Source organism: Pinus tabuliformis, chromosome X, assembly GCF_031772625.1.
Source record: "Pinus tabuliformis cultivar Carrire ecotype Pingquan chromosome X, CPIR1, whole genome shotgun sequence".
Lineage (NCBI taxonomy): Eukaryota > Viridiplantae > Streptophyta > Pinopsida > Pinales > Pinaceae > Pinus > Pinus tabuliformis.
Genome location: NC_142308.1, coordinates 961,913,049 through 961,937,445, shown reverse-complemented (window position 1 = coordinate 961,937,445; position 24,397 = coordinate 961,913,049). Strand labels below are relative to the sequence as shown.

Genomic DNA, 24,397 nt, shown 5'->3' with positions numbered 1-24,397 from the left:
AATTCACTACCCTCATCCCAAGAAATATGACCAATATCATGGAATCTCAAAACTGCCCTATTTAGATGGGATTTCTGGATGACTAGTCATGATTGACTAGCTCCAAATAGGCATAATAAAGCTCGTTCTGTTGGAACCAAGCATAGGTGGCTTGGTCCTAGTTCCCAAGATTTCCATTCATGTATCCCATTCGTGCTGAAGTGGCCTGCATCCATATCAACCATGAAGTGATTACATGAATTTCTGAAATTGCCAAAATTGCACTTAAAATCAAACTTTTATAAAAACTTTAGAAATTGACAAATTAAAGCTAAATACCTGATTGGACATCAAATATTCATTAAAATGGAATGAATGGAGTGAAAATGGATGATAAATAGATGGTTAAGTAAGTTTCTTAAAGCAAAATAAGACCAAAACTAAGGCCCAACAGAGGGTGTGCATTGATTACAGGGAATTGAATAAAGCAACTCTGAAGGATCAATTTCCTTTGCCCTTTATCGATCAAGTATTGGATACATTAGCAGGCACAATGTACTTTTCATTTCTGGATGGTTTTAGTGGTTATAATCAAATTCAAGCAGCACCTGAGGATCAGGATAAAACCACATTTACCTGTCCATGGAGAACTTTTGCTTACCGAGTGCTTCCTTTTGGATTATGTAATGCACCTGCAATATTCCAAAGAGTAGTACTAGGAACTTTTTCTGATCTAATCCATGATTGTGTAGAGGTATATATGGATGATTTTACAGTTTATGGTAATACATTTGAAGAGGAATTAGAAAATTTGGAAAAGGTCCTTATAAGATGTAAAGAAACAAACCTTTCATTAAGCCATGAAAAATGCTTTATGATGTTTACTGAAGGTATTGTTTTAGAACATCATATTTTAGGGAATGGGATTAAATTTGATAAATCAAAAGTTGAAGTCATCTCCAAGTTACCTATTCCAAGTTGTCAAAAAGATGCTAGAAGTTTTCTAGGATTTAATAGATATTATAGGAGATTTATAGAAAAAATCACCAAAATAGCATCTCCACTCTTTAAACTACTTACAAAAGACTGTGAATTAAAATGGAGTCCTGATTGCCAATCAACATTTGAAACTTTGAAAACAAGAATATCTGAAGCGCCTATTTTGAGAGGACCAAATTGGAAACTTCCTTTCCATATTTCTACAGATGCTTCAGATTGGGACAAAAAGACTTAGTTCCTTATGCCATTTACTATACTAGTAAAAATTTAACTCCCACTAAGTTGAATTATACTGTGACTGAAAAAGAGTTCTTAGCTGTTTTTCATGCAATCAATAAGTTCAGACATTATATAACAAGCTATGAAACTTTTATTCATACTGATCATTCTACAATTAGATATCTAATGAACAAACCTGTTACTAATGGCAGAGTTACAAGGTGGCTCCTACTTTTACAGGAATTCAATATTACTGTGTTAGATACACCAGGGAAACAAAATACAGTAGCTGATTTCTTGTCTAGGATTCAGAATACTAAAGAAGATTCTCCTGTAGAGGACAAGTTTCTTGATGAGTATTTATTTGCAGTAACTACTAAGACTCCTTGGTATGTAGATATGGCTAACTATTTGGTTACAGGGAAACTACCTCCACATTTATTTCCTAGTGAAATAAGAATGATTATTCAGGAGAGTTCAAAATATTCATGGATTTCTAACGAATTGTTTAAAACAGGGCTAGATCTTGTGATCAGAAGACGTGTCAGGGAAGATGAAATGCCTGATATTCTCAAAGCATGTCATGATGAACCATGCGGTGGAAACTTTGCTGACAAAAGGACAACCTATAAAATCCTTTCTTTAGGATATTATTGGCCATCCCTCTTCAAAGATGCAAAACAATATTTCAAAAGGTGTGACAGCTGCCAAAGAGTATGGAAACCTACCCCCTCAAATGAGATGCCATTACAACCATAGGTACTCATCAAACCCTTTGAAAAATGGGCTTTAGACTTTATTGCACCTATTAATCCACCATATAAACAGAAAAAATATATATTGGTATGTACTGATTATGTCACTAAATGGGTAGAAGCCAAAGCATTATTTTCTACTACTGAGAATTCATTTGTTAGTTTTCTTTATGAGGATATTTTTACTCGCTTTGGTGTTCCAAGAGAAATTGTGACAGATCAGGGAGGTCAATTCACATCCAAACTGGTGGAGAAGCTGATGGAAGAGTAAAAAGTCAAGCACAAAAAATCTACTCCTTACCATTCACAAGAAAATGGTCAAGTAGAGTCCACAAACAAAGTAATTGAAGACATCATTACCAATACTGTTCATCTACATAGAAGAGATTGGGCAGAAAGGCTTCCTAAAGCCTTATGGCCCTACAAAACCACATGGAGGAACACAACAAGACATTCTCCCTATGAACTTGTTTATGGGAAAGAAGTTTTGCTCCCCATTGAGTTCCAAGTTAAGACCTTCAAGATGGCAGTTCAATTGGGAATGGATCTATCAGAAGCCCAAAAGCATAGAATGGAGCAGTTGAATGAACTAGATGAGATCAGACAAGAAGCAATCCTAAGAACTGATCTAGTTCAATATCAAAGAGCTAAGTGGCATGACAAATACATCAGGGAGAAAAAGATTCAAGAAGGAGATTGGGCATTGCTATTTGATTCCAAGTTCAAGGATTTCAAACATAAATTTCAGACTCATTGGCTTGGGCTATATGAGATTGGAAAAGTTTTTAGCAATGGAGCGGTAAGAATCAAAACCATTGATGAGTATCAAACTCCTCTCATTGTGAATGGTCACAGATTGAAGATCTATCATAAGCCACTCTCAAAGGAGGAATTTGTCAAAATATTTCAAGATAATTCTGCAATAAGGCTGGTGAAGAAGAATCCTTCTTCTCCACCAGCCTAGTCTTTGTTCTTTTCATTGTTAAAAAAAATAAAAAATAAAAAATTATAAGCCTGAAAACCAATCACTGATTGGAAGTATTATACAGAAAATACAAGGCAAAAATCAGAAACTTCAGACGCCATATATTTTCCAAAAAAAAATCACTCTCATTTCATTCATAGTTGTTCCATTTCATGTCATTTCACTTCACTTCATTTCAATCCATTTCACCATCACATTCCACTAATAAAATTCCTTTCATGTCTAGTTTTCATTCATTCAGTCATCATTCATTTCCATCCATCTCCATTCACTTTGCCAAGTCATATGTTCACTATGTTAGATTCCGCAGTTGAATACTGATTCCGCAGCTGATTGTTGATTCCGCAGCTAATACTCTGTTACTCTGCAGTGATAGTCAAATGTTAGCTAAGTAATGATGAAAACCAGATGCAGGTATGGAAGAGGAAGATATTTTGAAGATGTTAGCACCTAAAGCACCAACAAGAGGTAGCCAATCAAGAGTTAAGGGAATGGAAGTGGTAAGATTCTAAGGTATGAGAAAATTTAATTTCAAATAGCATTTTGAAACACATGATCTGTATAGTTGTAAAACCATCAGCTCCATCATGTGTAATGATTCGAATTGATAATCTCCTTAACTCCTCCATGACCTTTGCATAACTCCACCATGAACTCTACATCAAATTCCAACGACCTCATGATCATCCTCTGAATCTAACTCGTACTTAATTGTATGTCCGCATTACACTTGTTGAACCAGTTAATCATGAAGATGTAAGCCAATTGACCATGGCTCTCCTCTGACGCACCACTCCGCAGTCATTTATGAATTTTCTAACGTCCACTCCACAACCTTTTAATTCAAAATTCTGCCAAACTCACTCTGTTTCCATACTCTCACATTGAGTTTACGATTGTCAGTTCTAGTCTGTTTATACAAGCCTTTGCTCCGTTAACTCATTTTCATTACATGCTCTGAATTCTTTCCATTTTGTGACTACTGTTTTTTCCCGCAATCCTCCTCCATCTTCCATTCATACAACCATTCCGCCTCCGTCAATCCATCACTTACAAAGGTATTTTCTGGGCAAGAGGAAGGAATGGGCATTCTGGTAATAACAAAGCCGGACGAGCCTAAATTCATGGAGGGTTATCCATAGTTAAAGAGCACATTAAGGAAAGCATGGTGGCTGCAGTTTATCCAAAAATTCAGAGGTCACAATAAAGAAGTCTCGAAAGCATTTGCAAGGTCTTTCAACGGCAGGGAAGTTGAGGTTGGAGATATCAAATTTTCAGTGACAGAGGCATCCATTGTAGCAGCAATGGAGCTCCCACAGGAAGGAGAACGGTGGTTCAAAAACAAAGACTTTGATGAGAGGGCTTGGAGGATTATTTTGCATAACCCAGGTATGGATATAACAGTTTTTAAATGTGGAATCCCTATTTCTGCCCTCAAGGAAAAATGGACTAGTTTACTATTGATAATTCAGAAGTTTATTACGTGTGAAGGAAGGTTTGGGTCCATGTACATGTACCACATCAGGTTATTAATGAACTTTCTGGAGAATCAAACCATCAATTTTCCTTATTTCTTGTTGAGTAGTTTGAAAAAGATTTCCACCACTGTACAAAAGAATCTGGATGACGTAGAGCCTCACCTTTATCATCACGGCCTTGTCAAAATTCTAATTGAAAAACAATTGAAGGAAAGAAAGGACACATGGGAACAATTCTTGATTAGAAACTTCTTTCAGGACCCACCTAAAACACCTGAAGGTAGCTCAATAAGGAAAAGTAGGAGGAGAAAAACAAGAGTAAACATTCAAGATACTCTTTCTAGTATAGCTAAAGAAACTAGTAAGGAAGAAATGCTGTCTGAAACTTTGACTGAGGTTAGGAAGCAAGTAAAACAGAAGGGGAAAAGAAATGTTGAGGATGTTTATCAAACCCCAGAACCTTCCTCAGAAGAGGAATAGATACTTTTTGAAAGACTAATCCACCTTAAAGAACAATCAACTAAGGCAAAGGAAAAAGGGAAAGAAAAACAGAGTGTAGAAAAAGGAGATCCCAGCTCACAGAATTTAAGAAGGAGTTCCAGACTTAAAGGAAAATTGAAGAAAGTGCAAACTAAAGCGACTCACTTCATATATTTAGGAGGGGAAACACTAGAACAGTCACCAGCAATCACCCCTCCTGACTATAGTCCACAACATTCTCCTTTTTCTCAACTAGTTTTTGAAATCAATCAAAGAAAGGCCACACCAGAAATAGATCCCACTCAGCAAAAATGTATGATTTTAGTGAATCGTTGGAAAAGACTGCAATAGAACAGGGCACTTCATCTAATCAGCCTAATACAGCTCAGGAAGTTTTGATCCAATCACTAAAATAAGCAGTTTTTGAACTAGAAGTCTTGAATAGACACATCAAAAGGGAAAATGAAACATTGAAAGAACAGAATAGGTTGGATAAAATTATCCATGACAACACCATGTTGCATCTTGGATTGTGGCACAAGAAAAATAGTAAATTGAAGAAAAATAATAGGAGGTTGAGCAGAGCTCTCATCAACCTCAAATATAGGTGCCTAATGATGAAGCCCAGGATGACAGTGACACCAAGGAAGAAGAAAATAAGGCTAAATGTATTAGCAGAGGTCTCAGAGAAAATGAACTGAAGGAAGGATGGTCAAAGTTTTGGTTGCATGAGGACATGCAACATCTCCATAGTGGGGGTATGTTGAGCCCTAAAACTACCTCTCTTCTACATGCTTTCCTAGACCTTTTTCCCACATTAGTGCCTCATAAGCTATCAAAGATCATTACATATTGATTCTAGAAGTGCATTTAAGTGGTTTTCTAACTATATTCTTTTTTGTGCTATTTGATTTAGATTTTTTTCATCAGCTGCGGAATGTAGCCACTTTCCGCAGCTGACTCGCAATTTTGCAGCTATTTTATTTGTTCTCTAGGTTACAGGTGTCAGCAGGTGAAACGAGGCACATGGGCAGCTCAGAAATGATCTAGACATGGACAAGGTCCTATCTGTTTAGTTGAATTTGTGAAGAAAAGCCTTGGTCAAAGGACGGTCAAACAAGGAGTCCTACAGCAAATAAGTCTCTGTTTTCAGCACGTGAAAGGTCCAAGACCGTTCCTAGATTCATGGATCCCTCTTGACAGCTACAAGCCGTCTCCATGACACGAATCCAACATCCACCTTTTGTAGATTGAATGATAATGGCAACCAAGACGCTGAGCCTACGGGTTCTATCCTGTTTATGTGTCCTCTACTAAATATTCCTCACAAAAAAACAAATATCTAATTTCCTCTATAAATAACGCGTTTGCAAACGAAAGTAGTTAGTCTTGATGTTAGTTTTTATGCTGTTGCTGTAGCGTTAGCCCGACTGTTGTAACGAGAAGACATATCCTATGTTTTGCAATATAGAAACTCTGTTTCTTATGACTGTTTAAAGCATGATTTTGGATTGACAGCGTATTGACCAAAAGCCGTGTAGAGGGCCCCTCCTGGTTGAGGTTTTGCTTTTCATTTTTGTAAAGTTTTTCATGCATCTTTCCTCTTATTTCCACTGTATATTTTTCATAATTTGTTTATGGTGTTAATATTTTATTCTTGTACATGATTTTCCAGCATTGCATACTTTTTACTAACACTGATCAGTGTGTTTCAGGATAGGTTATGCTCGAGTTTTTTCATATAATTTTTGCATCAAATAGTGACATGAGATTTGCCTCTCTGCTGAACTTTTTAATCTTTTCAATTTCAGTTATGCTTTGATTTCAGTGATATTTATTTGTTGCTGTTAGCTAGTTTAGATATCAAATTCTTCATGTTATTCGACGTTATCTCTGGTTCCATGGCCTAACCCTGAAAATCTATTTGGTGAGCTATCAGATTATAAGTGAAGTAATTTGATTTTGCTTTCATTAATCTACAATTAGGTAATTTAGAGATCAATTTCTTCATGTTATTTGACGTTATCTCCGGTGCCATGGCTTAACCCCGAAAAGCTACTTGGCGAGCTATCGGATTATAAGTGAAGTAATTTGATTTTGCTTTCATTAATCTACAAGTAGGTAATTTAGATATCAATTCTTCATGTTATTTGACATTATCTTCGGTGCCATAGCTTAACCCCGAAAAGCTACTTGGCGAGCTATCAAATTATAAGTGAAGTAAATTGATCTTGCTTTCATTAGTCTGCAATTTTTGGTTTGTTTGAGTGCAATAGTTCAGCTTTTATTTTTGTAATTAGATGGGCAGCAGATACAATGATTTCATGATCAGTATTTCATCTTTTTATTGATTTAAGTAGTTGCACGTTTACATTCCTGTTCAAGTACTAATTTTATCACTAGCATGTTTTGAGATCTTTTGAAGTGCTAAGTTCTGGAAATTATCATAAGAGACATAAACCTTGTCTTAAATCTACATCCATACTTGCCCTCTAAAAGTATTCTTAAAACTTAGGAATAGGATTTACATTTGCATTAGGAGACCAACAAAGATAAACCCCAAAAACAAAATAAAATTGAAAACAATAAAAGTAAAAAAGATGTTGTCTTGCACATATAGTGCACCACACTTCATCATTTTACGACTCTCGGATTGATAATTAATGTAGCAATTTAGGACATACTAAATTGACTAAACAATATTTTCCATCTCCATTTCTGCAGTAGATCTCACTCATGCTTTAATTCCCTTCAAAAACTTTCTTCATGCATAATAAAGGTTGTTGATTCATTAGTTCTGCTTTTCTAGTTTATGAAAATGTATCTTGTTGCATGACTTTTTGGAAGACACACATGTTTTATGTAGAGCAGGTGCTTTAGGAGGAGACCAAGACTTTAGAGCCAATAGCCACCTTCCACTTTATCCACCTTAGCCAACCCTTGTCTCCACCATCACCCTCACTAGTTTTTCATCATTTTCATTGAAATTCTCCTAAACACATTGAGCGAATCTAGCCATCTCTTATCTTGGACATTGACTCCTGAGTGCTCCTAGACCTTCTAACACTCCATTCCACCCATCAGACACCTTTCCTAAGCCTCCCAACACCTCCAACACTCATAATTAGCTCTCGGCTATATCCTATAGTTTTCTTGTAATTCCTACAGGATCATCCTGTAGGTTTCTAGTAAATCCTGTAGGTTTTCCTGAAACGACGTGTTTTGAGGCTGAATTTATGGGAAACATCTAGAAAGTCACAAAAAGCCTCGTAGGACCCCTCCACACCATCCAACCACTTCATAAACCTTCCAACCATCCTCAAACACCTTCGATCCACCTGTCACATCCATAAGAACAATTAGTTTGCATACTTGATTTTGCCTAAAAAGACCAAAAAAGTGAAAACAGATTTAGTTTAGTTTCTTTACCTACACATTAGTATTGTTTGATGCTTTTTACTTTTGCAACTTAGATGGTAGAATTTTTTTATCGTTTATTTAGCATTTCTGCTTAGCATAGCTTCTTAAATGGTTAATTAGGGTATGATGTGGTTTAGCATTACATGTTGGCTTTCTCCATTACTGCAGTAGAGTAACTCTCTTAGAGTAGATTTTCCTTTCTTCCATCAAAGAATCAAGCTTCTTCTGACTCTATAGAAGTCTGGCTTGGAACCCCAGTGGTCTCTCACTAGATGAATAGTGACAACAAGCAGAACCATCACTTTTACTTGTGCATATAACACTGTCACCTCCAAGTTTGTACAAACCCTGGGTTGTTAAGTAAAACTGGTAGCCCAGGAGTTGTAGTATCCTTGCTGCAATACTGGTGCTCATCAACATGTGCTTTCAAAAGTTTTATTTTTATATTCATGGTCTTAACCTAAAGCATATAACTTTGGTTGGTTGTGCTATATGTTTTGATTGATCAGTGATTTTAATTAATCATGCCTTATCCACCTTTGATATGTGTTATTTAATGACCCATCAATTATGACTTAAATGTATGATTTTGGCAATTCATTTCATAAATATGTGCTTATGGTAAGTACTTGGTTCGACTGACTTGTCATGTTAGTATTCTTCGTTACTCACTGACTTGGAAACTGAATGCCTAGGTTTCAATTTGTATCAATGCTAATTGGGATATGGTTTGATTAAGGTTCATTTTCCACATTCCAAGGTCATCCTTGCTCTGTCATAAACTTGTACTTGAAAATTATTGATTTGATCTCAGGGGTTTTCTCAAGAGGGTTTCATAAAACCATTCATTTTTTTCATTCTCTTCTTGGTCTCGATGGTTCTGTGACTTAGGGTTGCATGTCTGGTTTGTATAAATTAATGTGCAGATTCAATACTACTCATGAAATTTACTAAATCACAAGACTTGAATCTACTCCACTGATCTACAGAAGTTAATTCACAATATAAACAAAAATCATAGACATGTAAAAGGAAACATCACAAATACATAGAGCTTTATCTATGGGAAAGCAACTTCTCAAAACCCCTTACTATCTATATTGCATTAATAAGAGAATAAAGATTAAATACATGTGTTTGCTCAAGCTTAAGCACACCCTACAACTGTATAGTCTATCCCTCTATCATACTTACTGACTTTGGCCAACACTTAGCCAATTTTCAAGCCCTCCAATCTCCTATTCCCTTGCGTTATTCCTCTGGGAAATTGCACCCTATTATTTAGGAATTTCGCACTATTGAATTGTGAAATTGCACCACCTGTACACATTGGAATATGCTACAACTGATAGTACACTGCCTTAGAATCTCCATCTCAACTAGGTAGACTGAATTCTCTACATGTAACAATTATTTTGGGTTTATTTATCAGTTAACTGGTTGATCACCGAGTGTGGTTGAAATTCCACTTCCACAACTTGAACTCCACTAGTTCTTCTGACAATTAGATCTAGTTAAAATGACAATAACTCAAATTAACTAAAATATATTGCTACAAATTAGTAATAAAACATACTAAACTGAAATGAAGCATCCCTAACTTGAATTAATTGAGTTAACTAAGTGACAAGTTTCATGTCACCTTAGTTAACTACCTCCAAGATTTCTGTTGAAATATAAATTCTAATTTTCTCTAGTTTGACCAAGGCAAAGTCAAATTGAGATTTTCTTGCTACATTTTCAGTAGTCCCTCTCAACAAGAAAGGGATTATCAACCACCCCTATCCTGCACCTGTGGAACTCAAACTTCCCTGTTGACAAGGCCTTTGTCAAAATATCAACATGTTGTTCCTATGTCAGAATGTACTGCAACAACATAATCTGCCTCTGAACACAATCTCGTAGATGGTGATACTGAATATCAATATGCTTAGATCGATCGTGAAAAATAGGATTCTTAGAGAGTTTGATGAAAATATGATTATCATAGTAAATCACAGTTGGATCCATCATCTGACCAAGCAAGACAATAAGTGTCTTTCTCATCCAGATTGCCTCACATGGTACTTGACTTGCAACCATGTATTCTACTTCTATTGAGCTGAGTGCCACAAATATTTTCTTTCTCTTGTACCAAGAAACTGTTGTGGACCCAAAACTAAAAATTTCACCTGATGTACTCTTCTAGTCTGATGGAATTCTCTCCCAGTCTTAATCTTTGAAGCCACACAACTTCACTCCCTTTGTACATATATACCATAGTCCAAACTAAGTAGTGCCTCTGAGGTACCATAAAACATGCTTAGTTTCCCTTCAAAATAGTTTGGTTGGCCTAACAATAGCTTGGCTCAGCTGGTTTATTGCAAAGCACATGTCTGGTCGTGTGTTCATAAGGAAAATGAGTGAACCCACCATCTGCCTGTAAACATTCACATCCACTTCCTCACCTGAAGTGGCATCCACTTTCCTCTAATTGGTTGCTAGAGCAGTCTCCATGGGTTTGCACCAATCAATGTGGAACATCTAAATTATATCATTGGCATACTTGCCTCGAGAGACAAATAATTCCCCATCACATTTCCATACTTCCAATCCATGGAAGTAGTGCATGAGACCCATTTCCTTCATCTCAAAATCTCTTGCAAGGTCCTCCTTGCAAGATTTGATCAGCTTCTCATCACTAGTCAAAATCAAGTCATCAACATATAAAACAATAATAAAAAATTACCTTCTACCAAAATATGATAGAGGTTTGCATCCGATTCACTTTTGGTGAAGCCCAAACTTGTGAGATAGTTATCTATCATGGTGTACCAAGCACAGGGTGCGTGCTTGAGACCAAATACCACTCACTTGAGTATGCACACATGAGACTCTCGATAAAAAGTCCTAAAACCTTCTAGTTGCTTGATGTACACCTCCTCCTCAATAAATATGTTGAGGAATATTGTTTTCATGTCCATCTAGTGGATCTTCCATCCCCTATGTGAAGCCAAAGAAATTATTGATTTGATGGATGAGTACCTTAATATAGGAGCAACGATATCCTCATAGTCAATCCCCTCCACCTGAGAGTACCACTTGGCCACAAATTTTTCCTTGTAATTTTCTATGCTTTTTTTTGCTGCATGCTTCACCTTGAAGATCCATCTCAAACCCACAAATGATTTGTTTGCTAACCTTGGGACCACTTCCAAAACACAATTGTTCATGATGGATTCATACTCCTCCACCATTGCATGAACCCATACTGGTTTCTCTACTGCTTCCTCAAAAGAGGATGGCTCAGTCTATACTACCTCAGTCATTAGAGCCATGTAGCTAGTGTACCAATCTGGTGACCTTATTTGCCTACGTTGATTTGAAGGAGCACCCACATTCTCCCTCACATCCTGCAAAAGTCTATCAACTTCCTAGTTCTCTTCCTTCCTTTTATGGAAGGTTTTGTTTGAGTGGCTATCTCCACCCTTTGCTCCTCAACTTGTGGCTACACCACAACATACTGAGGCTCCTCCTTTGGAGCTAAAAGCTCCTCCTCTAGTGGGATATGAATCTCCCTCTCAAGAGAGCACCACATGGATTTTTCTTCATCAACTTTTACATCCCTATGCACAATTGGCATTTCGAGGGATTGAAAGTACACATGGTAGTTGTGAGGGTTTCACTGTAACTCACAAATACTCCCAATTTTTCCATTGACTCTAGCTTCTTCCTTGATTCTTTGGAGACATGGTAGTAAATAGAGGCTCCAAAAATACCGAAGTGTGACACATCCGACTTCCTCCCCCAAAAATTCTTCTCTGGTGTAATAATTCCAAGAATCCAATGAGGACTCCTGTTATGCAAATAGATCGTTGTGTTGCATGCTTCAACCCACAAGTGAAAATGTAGGATTTGTTCATGCAACATTGCCTGTGATGCTCCCACAATGCTACAGTTCTTCCTCTCATCCACCCCATTTTTATGTGGGTTGTAGGGTGTTATCAAATCTTATCGAATGCATTCTTTTGGACATAAATTTTTAAACTCATTCGACAAGTACTCACCTACATTATCACTCCTAAGAGCCTTCACCTTCTTGCCCATTTCTTTCTCAACCAATTCCTTGAACACTAAGAACTTGGAGAAGGTTTCATCCTTCTTCCACATGAAGAAGATCAAACACTTCCACGAGAAGTCATCAATAAACATGATTTTTTTTTTGCATGGTAGTGGAGGTTGCCGAGAGAGGTCCACAAACATCAGAGTGGATCCTTTCAAGGACTGCATGTTCTCTATTGTCCTGATCATGGAAAGTTGATTTTGTGTACTTCCCCAAGGTACACCCTTTGCATGTATCCTACTGCTCTAGTGCTACTTTGGGGAGGCCTGTGGTAATATAATGCATGATATTCAAAGTGACATGATGCAAAGGGCCAAGTCTTCTATGCCAAATTTCACCGACATCATGACTCTACACCTTCTATGCCTTTGTGCTCAATGTAGCACAATCCTCCACATCTAGCTTGTAGAGGTTCTTCACACGAGCCATGATCTACTTCACCTATCCCATGGCTATGTGTCTCAGGAATGACTTCCATTTGTTGAATATCACATCATAACCAAAGTCTTCCAAAACTACAATAGAGACAAGAATCTTCTTTAGAACCAGAAGAAACATCACATCCTTGATCCTGAGAGGGGAGATCGACTCCCTCTGAAAGATGACTGTAACAATCCCGATCGTGTTGTACCTTCCATCATTTCCCATCTCGATGTGAATATGGAGATCCTTCTCCTCCAAATCACTGAAAAGATATCTATTTCCAGTCATATGGAACGAGGAACCGCTGCCCAGGTACCACATACTTCCTATCACTGTGTTGGTCATGCATGCAATGAGAGTAAACTAAAGCTCGAATTGTGAAGATAAAGCTTCATCTACTGGTCCTCCTGAGGTCTTATTGCTTGTCTTCTTGTGTGGAAACTTCGTGGCATAGTTCCCGAATTCATGACAATGAAAGCACTTGCTTCTGGACAAGTCTTCCTTCTTCCCCTGTAATAGCCCAAAATAAATATCTAATTAACTTTCTAATTAACATTAAATTTAAATCAAAGTGGCACTTACCTAGCCAAATAAACATGTAATTAATAAACTAAATTCAAACTATGAATAGTGCTTACCTGTGGTAGAAGTAGGCTTACCGCAACAAGGTTTTGGGGACGACTCTCCACCCAACCGTAGGCTCAATTGCGCAAAGATTTGCTACAACTGGCCACCCCCGAGCCCTCAATCAACGTACTACTGCTAGTGACTCCTATGTCTTAGAACACCATTCTCCCAAGAGAATGAAAGATAGAATCTTGGAATGATGGAATACCTCCCATCCTCCTCACCATCTAATAAATAGAACAAACATTGGATGGGAAACCACATGTACACACTCCATGTGTCTACATGCAACTTTCTTTTGATTTTTAGCTTTCTTTTTTTTATTTCTTTACTTTTCTTTTGATTTTTAGCTTTCTTGTTTTATTTTCTTCTTTTTGATAGTTTTCTTGTTTTATTTCTATTTATTCTTATTTAGAGCTTTAGTATGGTTATTACTTTTTTTATTTTTTTTATTTTTATTTATTTTCTTGTATATATTTTTAATATCATTTATTATTTAACATTTATGATTTATTATTTATTAATATTATTTATTATTAAGTGATTTATTTATTATTATTTATTATTTTGTAGTATTTATTATTATATTATTATTTTTATTATTTATTATTTTATTTACTTCATGTTACCAACACCTTCTTCTGAACTAGTATAACCAGTAGGCATCGAAGTCCTTTACATCCCTTCCAGACTTCGTCATCCCAATCCAATAATAGGCACCTAGCCTAGAACATCAGGCACTTGGCCTCCTCAAGATGGTCCCATAGCCCTTCAAGAGCTATCCATCAAGAGCTATACATAAGACAAAGGAACCACTGGCATATGTAGTGTTAATTGAGTTTTGTCCCTAGCCCATATGGTGTTACTTACTCTCCCTCGTGCGTATGGGCTTGCACGAGATCATCAAATAAACTGGCCCTCTTGGCCCATTTGTGGAGTCCTGTGAATCATCACACCCCAACATGCAACCAATGCATTAACCATACCATCATAGTATCATAGGAAATAATCCACATGCCAAGTCTTGCATGTCATCATGAGAACATTCATCAATGTTAATGGCAACATTATGACTAATAACGAACTGCATGCTCATGCATATCATAAATTTGTACGCAACTATCGCATGCTTCACCTCATGAAATACCATCGTAAGTTAGATCATCAACGTATTTGCATCAAAGACATATCATAACTTCACATAAATGAATCACATGTCAATAAACCTCATATTACAACATCATAACTCTTATGCCACATTATGCATATCATATCCATCATGAGTATTCAACATTAAATACTTATCATCACGTAGTAAATGAATATGTCAATATACCTTGACTTATGCATATCACTATCATCGTATGGATACATTAACACTATAAGAACCATGTGTGCATCATTATCCTCCTACCATGATATCATGAAACATCGTCAATATGTTTTCATCAAGTTGTCAATTACTTTTCAATAATCATTTCCACTTCTTTTTACTAGGTAGTTGATCATTTACACCAACGGTACAATCATCTAAGTACATTGTTAAATTTCACATGAGCCTCATCATCTTGGGTCTTAATCTCTCGTTGTATATTCTTCCTTCCCCAAGGAAATTCTGGTGAAATTCATTGTTTAAGATATTTACTAGTTATTCCATCATCATCTGTTTCAAAATTAAAATTCCTTGATTTACATCCATTTACCCTTTTGTTTACTGATTCCAATACCGCTATATGCAATTGCATATAAACATTATTTCATCATGATTTAATTTTATATCATGCTTAATTTACTTGCACGAGGATTTGTTGATCCGTGTTGAATTATTTAACAATTAGCACTTCATCCACAGAAATATTTTCTTATCTCATCGAGTTTGTCAAGTTCGTATCTCAATACCATTTGATTGCTTTATCATAAAAGACTCTTTCTTATTAAATAGTATCATTATTTTAGATTTTGAAACAGTTGGAAACACTACTACCCTCATTCTCCATGAAAAATTTAAATGTGAGGTGTTATGTGGAAACAACCTTTTTTAACTTTATGGGGAGTCCTACTCAAACAATGAGTGAAAATTAGTCAAGTGCAACCTCTATTAATTGACTTTCACTTGTTTTGTCACTATGTACACAATCCTTCTCAAAGTATCCTTATAAAATTTCTAGCAACATTCCTTCCTATATCTTCCTCGTTTATTATCACTTGGTCATCATGCAACTTCACAACTTCACATTTTTAAAATATGTAGATCATCATTATGACCATTACCAATCATGTTTTTCGCTCCACTCATCAATACCTTTAAAAGAAATTTCTTCTTGATAGAACATCCCTTCATTTCCTCCTACCAGATATTCTTATATATTTTTCTCCTAGTCTTAATTTCCCAATATTCCATGTCTACTAGCTTAAAAATGGAAATTTCTTTACTTTATTCTATTTGACTTTAATTTCTCACCTCCAGTCATTGTGGTTTCTTTTCCTCCTCTCTTAAACATAGCATTGATATACCTTGGAAATGTTGTTACTATTTCCCAACTTGGGTAATACTTGATAAATAAATTCATTAAGATGGCTACCAAATGTAATCCACTTATCATTTCCTATTTTAATACATCAACATAATAAAATTGCCTGATCCTTCATCTTGTTATCCATAATTCATCCATATAGTTAGTCGCCTATGGAAAACTTTACAATGCATCTCTCCCATTGTTATAGATGTTGTTATGCACACAACTTATCTTCTCCAATCATTCTATTTTATCATACCTTCCAGGTTACTTAAATGACCTTCACTATTACCATGATTTTTCAACTTCACTAGTTGATTGCCAATATTTTCTTCTTTATGTGCATCATCCTTAGATAGACCTTATAGTGATACCTTTAGAGTACCAAGTTATGATTATACCAAACTCTTTCATTATGTTATAAAATAGGTTGTCTCTTCTTACTGATTTCTTACTCTTGTTGTGATACTTCTTCTCTACCACCTTAATTATCTGATCCAAGTTGGCCATCATCACATGGACTATCATTAGTTATCATCCTAAAAAAATTGCAAGTTTCTCCTTTCCATTTCTCCTTAGACAACTTTAACCATTATATGCAATTAACCTTGAATCACGAACCTCATGTAACATTATACTCAACATCTAAACTTTAATCCAAATCTATACGATTTGCCACTGAGACTAAAATATACCATCCTATAGTTTATATATATACTACAAACCCAACTGATTCACTCAAGAATGAAGGGGACTTCAATGGTAGCTTGATGATGTTTAACATACAAATGATATGAGTAGTAAATGAGCAGATACATGTAATCTGAATGGAAATTGCAATGAAAAATTAAATATATTAGAAGATCTTATTGAGAGAGTTGTGTTCTTGCAATAATAGATGAGAGAAATGCCAAGAAACTGCTATCGCTAAAGGACAACGAGAACAGCAATCCAACCCAAATAATGATCAACATTCAAGGAATGTTATCTCTGTGTTTTTAGATCAGATTGAACAATAAAATAATGAACAGATGCAAGTGAACAATGATGATCTAAAGGTAATAAGATATTAGAGTTTGTGAATTGGGACAAATTTCACTATTTTAGAGCACTTTAATTGGTGACCAATCATCAATTATCCAAATACTTCAACTGTGTTGCAAAATGAACCGGTGGTGAGTAGTTACACTAGAAAATGCCATCCAATGTGGATTGAAACATGTTTGTTTAGGATGTGAAGTTCAGTTGTTTACAATGTTCGGAAATGACCATCATTCATCATAGCATGGTATCACAGGATTCTCAAGGAAAAATTCATAAGCTGATAGACAGAAAATATATCGATCTTTCATAGAATTATACATTGTCAATTATGGGTAGATTATCACCATCCAAGATTATATACTTTTCCAATGAATCAATGAGTCATAACAAAATTATATACCTTTAACTATGTGACTCATTTAGAATTTCACTTTGTTATATGGTTGTAATGGAGAGAGCTATGTCACACCTTTAACCATTGTAGTTGATTATAGCACTTTTCATTTTATGAAATAACGTCTAGCAAACAACTCAAGAAAATGAGATAGTGGTTTTTACCATGTAATGAGATTTATAATGAGAGCAGAGAATCACAGAGGAAAGGGTCGGTATCCAAACCAAAGAATCTGCTGTCTATGATGATGCATATGAAAAACCAATGAGGAACTAATGAGTGCACCAAACTTTAACTTTTATCAGCCAAACACTTACAATTGATCTTCCAAAATAAATGGTAATACCCCTGGAATTTCAGGTCTCACTTCCATAATATAATATCATACTTTTATAATGATTCTAAAGAAATAAGCTGGTTGTAGTTAGTTTAAAAGTATATCAATCTACCAAAGCCAAATTAGTTTTCAAAATGTAATGAAGAAAAAGTTGATGAATTGTAAAAAGAAAAGAAGGTTGATATAGAGACCTTGTACGAGAAATAAAAACACTACTGTAACTCAATATCAAGATTCATCACTTGAAGAAGCATAAAATAAGAACCAATATACTCAATAATAATTATTATCAGAGTCTAATAATAATAAGGTTAATAAGTTATCCTTATTATCAGAGTTTATGAGTTTTAATAAGATATATTTTATCATAAATTATCAACAATCATAATACTTAAACCATAAATTACCATAAATTATCAACAATCACAAATTTTGTAGTATAAAACCATTGAAAACATGAGTTAGAAGGTAATAATGATGTCAGAATAAAACTTAGAGAATTGTCTCAATGTAAAATCCAAATTCAAATGACTAAAGCTTAAGAATATTGGTGGCATTATTGTGTTAAAAAGGTACTTGAATTTCGAAAGAAAATTTGTTCATCATTATATGTCACACCAATATTTTTTTTTTCTCTGTAAAAGCTAATTCTATTAAAAGGAAGGAAAAATAAATTTACAATGAGGCTGCAGCCTCAGCCGAGAACAACTAAGTTCCTTCTGGGAATCATAACTGCCCCATATTTGGGGAAACCAGTTTAGATTTACAAAAAACCAAGCTAATGACCGGGAGAACAATGACAAAACCAGAATGAAGTCTTGAGATTTCACCATCTGAAACAGTTGAGAAACATGACAGAAAAGCCTAACCATAGAACTAGAAACAAAACCACAGACAACAGGACCTGACCAGTCAGCAGCAAAATTCTGAGGTGGCTCTTGGGAGGCCACGTGGCGTTACATTGGGAAATCCTGGTCAGGAGCCTCCTCGACAACTGGACACGTGTTCCCATACCAAATCTCGCCTTCCTTCGCCACGTCGTTGTCCGCTCTGCCAGCTGGAAGACCCGTCGCCTGAGGGATGCCGCTCGAGCTGCCAGCAATGGTAGGCTGAATAGTGGCACCATGAGCGTTGCCACCTGGAATTTCCATAGCTGGAGGAGTGCTGCTCGAGCTGCCAGCAAAAGCCAACAAAGTTGTGGCTCCATGAGCGCTGCCACCTGGGTGCCGTGTGTCGCCTGCAGTATCACCTTCAACATTTTGACCGCCATGCCTAGTTGCCCTGCCTTCATCTGACGGAGGCTGCTTAGAGCCTAGACGAACTTCCATTTTGTGAATGCTCTGAGGTTTCTCTGTAGAGATAAGCGTAGGAGCACTGTGCTGGTCTTCTTCTTTAGAGAGGATGATAGTGATATTAGCCATAATAATGGGCCGATTCAGGTTGCTCTGAAACCTGAAATGATTCGAATGGAAGGCAGAGTGATGATGGTGATGGCTGGGTGGACTGGGAGGGAGAGAGCTGGCCTGAGAAGGAGGTGGAGAAACAGGTGGTGGAGGTGGAGCTTCATTGTGTGCAGCCTGAGAGCAGGTGCTACCTCCTCGGTCACCTCCTTTGCGACTCCGCATGTGGTGACGAACCATCATGCTGCGGCGGATGGGAAGCTCAGGAGAATTGGGGGCTTGGAAGGAAAACAGAGAATATGCAGAGGGCTCCTGGGTAGGGTTCAAAGGGCAGTGCTTGGAATGGGAAAAATGGAACCCATTGCCAAAGTCAAGACAACAGAGTAGGCAACAACATTTTCTTGTAACAGTTCTTTTGCAGGGAATTCCTGCTTGGAGCGGGCAAATGCTGAAGGACAGAGGGTAAGCAGATGGGTTGAGGGGTGTCATATTAAATTGTTCTTCCTTCATTTCTTGGCCAGAGAAAGCATTAAATATGTTCTACAGGCTGGCTTGCTGTCACCTGAGGTGATTCTGCAAGTGCCATGATTGAGCCTGGGATGGTGCGCTGGCCACCAGCTGGCTGGGCCGAGCACCGTCAATCCATCTCCTCAGCATTAATGTTCTGGAAATTCACCCGCATCTGGGTGCGCTTCGCCTTCCTGTTTCATTTCATTCTTCACAAGATTTTGGTATTCCATTGATTGATCTTCCGAGGCCAGCATAGAGAGTGTACCTGTATGTAGATCCATCCCACTTTCCACTCCTATGTTAGCCAATAAATCAGCCACTTTATTTCCTTCTCGACGTATGTGCTTGAGAGTGATCGCTCTGTGAGAAGAGAGCCAGATTTCAATAAGTTCAAGCCTATTCACCATTCTCCAGTTGTTGCTCACTTTGCTTGAAGGCATTCCTTGCATTATTTTGTTGACCATGTTTATGAGGATCTGAGAGTCGCCTTCTATAATAAGCAGGAAATAGCCATTTTTTTGAGCTAGAATGAGTCCCTGCCATAGTCCTTCAAGTTTGGCCGAATTATTTGTGTCCCATCCTTTTGAACCTAAGAAAGTTAGCAGTGGAGCTCCCTTATGATCTCTGAAAATTCCTCCAAAACCTGCTTTGCCTGGATTTCCTTTCGAGGCTCCATCAAAGTTTAGTTGGAACATACGAATGGGAGGAGGGAGCCACTTTTCAGTAGTCCTGCTCTTTACTGGAGTTTTTCCTTTGATTATCAATTCTTGATTCCACTGAAGGTTCCAGTTTGCCCATATATTTTGTTCCTGAGGGAGAGAAGGAAAGTCCTCCTCATGCCAGGTGTGGAGAAGTAAGGTTTCTTTGATGTTTTGACAGAACATGTTCCATAGAGTTTCCAGGGGCGAGGAGTGATCCTTGAAGATTCTCCGGTTTCTCTCCTTCCATATCGTCCACATGAGAAAGCCCGGAATGAGCTTCCATAAGAAATTTAAAATCTTGCTTTTGAATGGATTCCGATCCCAATTGCGAACAGTGGCTATGATGTCTCCTTGGACCCGTCCTTCCCTTTGGCATCGAAAGCTGACTTTTTCCCAGAGCTTGCGTGCCAGCTGACAAGAATGCATAAGATGTTTAGTGGATTCCTCTTCTTGCTTGCAGTTGGGACATAGGGAGGGCCCGTGATAGTTCCTTTTCCTAAGATTGTCCCACGTGAGGATTTTGTTTTGACATAAAAGCCATAAAAAGGTTGAGACTTTCGGCCATATTGTTGGGTCCCAGACTTTGTTCCAGAGAGGATCTTTGACAATATGTTCTTTGATAATGATGTTATAAGCCTCCCGAGTAGTGAAAGAGCCTTTTTCTTCATATCCCCATCTAAGAATATCCCTTTCATCTGAGTGTTGTATTTTCCTCTTCATTAATTCTGTATCTAGAATCTGTTGAGCTTGTTCTGTTCCATGTCTTAAGATGTGATCCGCATTAAGCCATTGTCTGTTTCCCTGTGTTGTAGAGGGGTTCCAAAAGAGCTTGAATTTTTCATAAGTCTACACATCCTGCTCTGGAAGTTGAAGAGGTAAGATTAGGTCCTTCAACTTGGGTTGTTGCTGCCACGAATCTTCCCAGAACCTAGCTGTATTGCCATCCTTAATCTCCCAAAAACTGTGCTACTGAATTAGCATTCTGTGTTGCTTGGCCACATTCCAGATTAGAGAGCCCGGGCTAACTTCTGAAAGTCGTATTAGTTCTTCTGTAGGGCAATTACTGACATATTTTTTCGTCCAAAGGGTTGCCCAGGGGGAAAATGGCGCAGTGATCCATTTCCACCAGATGCAAGTGCCCATGACCTCATTACTATGATATGGATCTCGCAATCCAGTTCCACCTACATGTTTTGGATGGCACACTGTGTCCCATTTGACCAGAGCCCATTTGCAGAGTTGACCTGAATTGCCCCACAGGAAAGATCATTGGATATGTTTGATTTCTTTGAGAACCCATTTGGGAGCCGCCAGGATCGAGAAGAGGTACATCGGCAATGATTGGAGGACAACTTTAATTAAGATAAGACGACTTGCCATATTGAGGGTCCTATGAGTCCAGGAGGTAAGGTGAGCCTCCATCTTTTCTAAAAGAATCCTCCAAGAAGAGTGCTTCAAGGCCGAGTCAGTCATTGGTGCACCTAGATATTTGGAAGGGAGGACAACAATGGAGAATCCAAGAATGCGACCTATGGAAGCTTGGGTAGTAATAGGGGTATGAAAGAAGAAAATTTGGGATTTGGCTTTATTTATTTTTGCACTAGAGGCTTCTGAAAAATCTGTCAGTAATGATTTGAATTGACAAGCTTCCTGGACAGAAGGATGACCAAAAGCATGTTGTCATCCACAAACTGCTGGTGGATGAAAGCAGGGGTGTTTTGAAAGGACAATCCTCTTAGTTGCTGGGATTGCTGGGAATTTTTAATGCTGCGGCCAAGACCTTCTGCCATAATAACGAAGAGGAAGGGGGAGAGGGGGTCTCCCTGTCTGATTCCTCAGGAGGGATGAAAAGGGGAGGAAGGAATACCATTGATCAGAATAGAGAAGAAGGAGGAAGAAATGAGACTCATGACCCATCTTACCCAGGGATGAGCGAAACCAAAAGCTATTAGAGTTTTTTGAATATACAACTAGCTTAAGCTATCAAATGCTTTTGAAAGATCTATTTTAAGGAGCATACCTGACTTTTTGGTAGTCTTCAGGGAGTGGATGATTTCATGAGTAAGGATGATGCCATTCGTAATCTGCCTGCCTTCCACATATCCAGATTGCTCAGGCGAGATGAGAAGTGGGAGCAACGATTTGAGTCTGGAAGCGATGATTTTGGAGACAATCTTGTAGATTACGTTGCACAGGGCAATGGGCCGATATTTGTCAGGGGAGTTGGGTTGATCTTCCTTGGGAATAAGGGAAATGAAGGTGGCATTCATGGCTGGAAGCATCCATCTCAATGTTCTTGATTCCTCAACTACCTGCCAGACTTCCAATTTTATCAGCTCCCAGAAATTGTGGAAAAAATTTGAAGTGAAACCATCAGGACCAGGCACTTTCCCCTCTTTCAGTTGACGAACTGCCATTTCCACCTCCTGTAAGTCGACCGGCCTGAGAAGGAGTTGGTTATGTTCCTTTGTAATAACTTTTGGAATATTCCTAGTAATTTTTTCTATGGCTTGTGATCTGTCAATCTGTGGCTCTTGATGAGCCTGCTTGAAGTAGTTTAGAAGTTCGCGCTCGATGTCTTCATGTGTTTCCATCTTTACCCCCTGCTCATTTTGAATATGAGTGATGTTGTTATTCATTCTTCATTGGATCGTAGTCCGGTGAAAATTTTTTGTGTTTTTTTCTCCTTCTTTAAGCCATCTTATTCTCGATTTTTGCCTCTAGAGCATTTCCTCCTGATTTGCCCTCTTTGAAATCTGAGACTCAAGATACTTTTCCTGTTCTAACAGGTCATCTGATCTGCCTTCTGTAATGATCCGTTGCTGCAATTGTTTCATTTCTTGATCAAGGGCACTTTGCGCCTGGAAAATGTTGCCAAAAGAAGAATGGTTCCATTGTTTGATCTTGCTTTTGAGGTGTTTAAGCTTCTGCTGAAATTGGAACATTTTTGTGCCATTTGGAGGAGAAAAGTTATTCCATTCTGAGTTTATTAGGTTGTTGAAATCTGGATGTGACATCCAAAAAGCCTCAAAGTGAAATGGCCTTCGGGTGGTATTGCCAGGATGAGACCATTGGAGAGAGATTGGCCAGTGATTTGACCCTGAGATCGACAAAATTGAAGCTAAGAGGTCTCCTCTGAGATGGATTGCGTTGTCTGAGAGTAAGAATCTATCAAGGCAAGAAGCGATTTTATGAAAACTTTCTCTTTTATTGTTCCAGGTATAGAGTCCATTGTTGAATGGCATTTCGATGAGCCAGTTGTCTTGAATGAATTCTTTTAGATGAGAACTTTCCTTGTCCAGTCTGTTCCTGCCTCCCCTTTTTTCTTCTAGCTTGGTTATCATGTTGAAGTCGCCCCCTGTGATCCATAGTGGATGCTCTCTTTCAGTATTGATTGCAGAAAGTGTGTTCAAAATTTCTATTTTGTACATAGCCTCCTGGGGAAAATACACATTGGTTAAATGACCATGTATGTTGGTCCCTATAATGTGAAAAGTGGCTTGGATAAAATGCTTATTAGCATGGATGTTATTGAGCATAATGGTTCGAGCATCCCAAATGATTGCTAGGCCTCCCGAAGCACCAGAGGCATCCACTGCTGCTGTGAGATAACCTGGCCATGCTTTTGCTGCAGTTCGTTCCAGAGAGGTTGAATTGCATTTGGTTTCTTGCAAGAATAGGATTTGTGGCTTCTCTTGCTGTATCATATTTTTAATCAGTCTACCTTTCCCGGGGCTATTGAGCCCTCTGATATTCCATGATATTAGCTTCATTGAGGAATGTTGGGGAGGGAGTTGTAGTACTTTGTAAGCTTGGAGTATCTGCCTGACTCCACCAACATTTCCCTGATGTGGATTGTTTGTTGGAGATCCGTTTTTCTTCCACGCTTTTTGTTATCTTTGGTGATATGCTTCCCATCCCAAAGGCCTCCGGTCTGAATGCCTAGGGATTTTTGCCTTTGTGCTCGTGAGAGAATCACTTCCAGATTCTCCAGTTGTCGCTCTGGGATTTTGTCATAATTTTTTGTT

At 37.7% G+C, this 24,397-nt stretch overlaps 1 protein-coding gene across 1 annotated transcript; it reads right to left on the bottom strand.

The window, feature by feature from the left end:
* Window positions 1-23,089: 23,089 nt before the first annotated feature.
* On the bottom strand, window positions 23,090-24,076 carry LOC149142911 (uncharacterized). Its single transcript, XM_089451622.1, has one exon. The coding sequence runs from the start codon at window positions 24,074-24,076 to the stop codon at window positions 23,090-23,092; it is 987 nt and encodes a 328-aa protein (XP_089307748.1).
* Window positions 24,077-24,397: the final 321 nt, after the last annotated feature.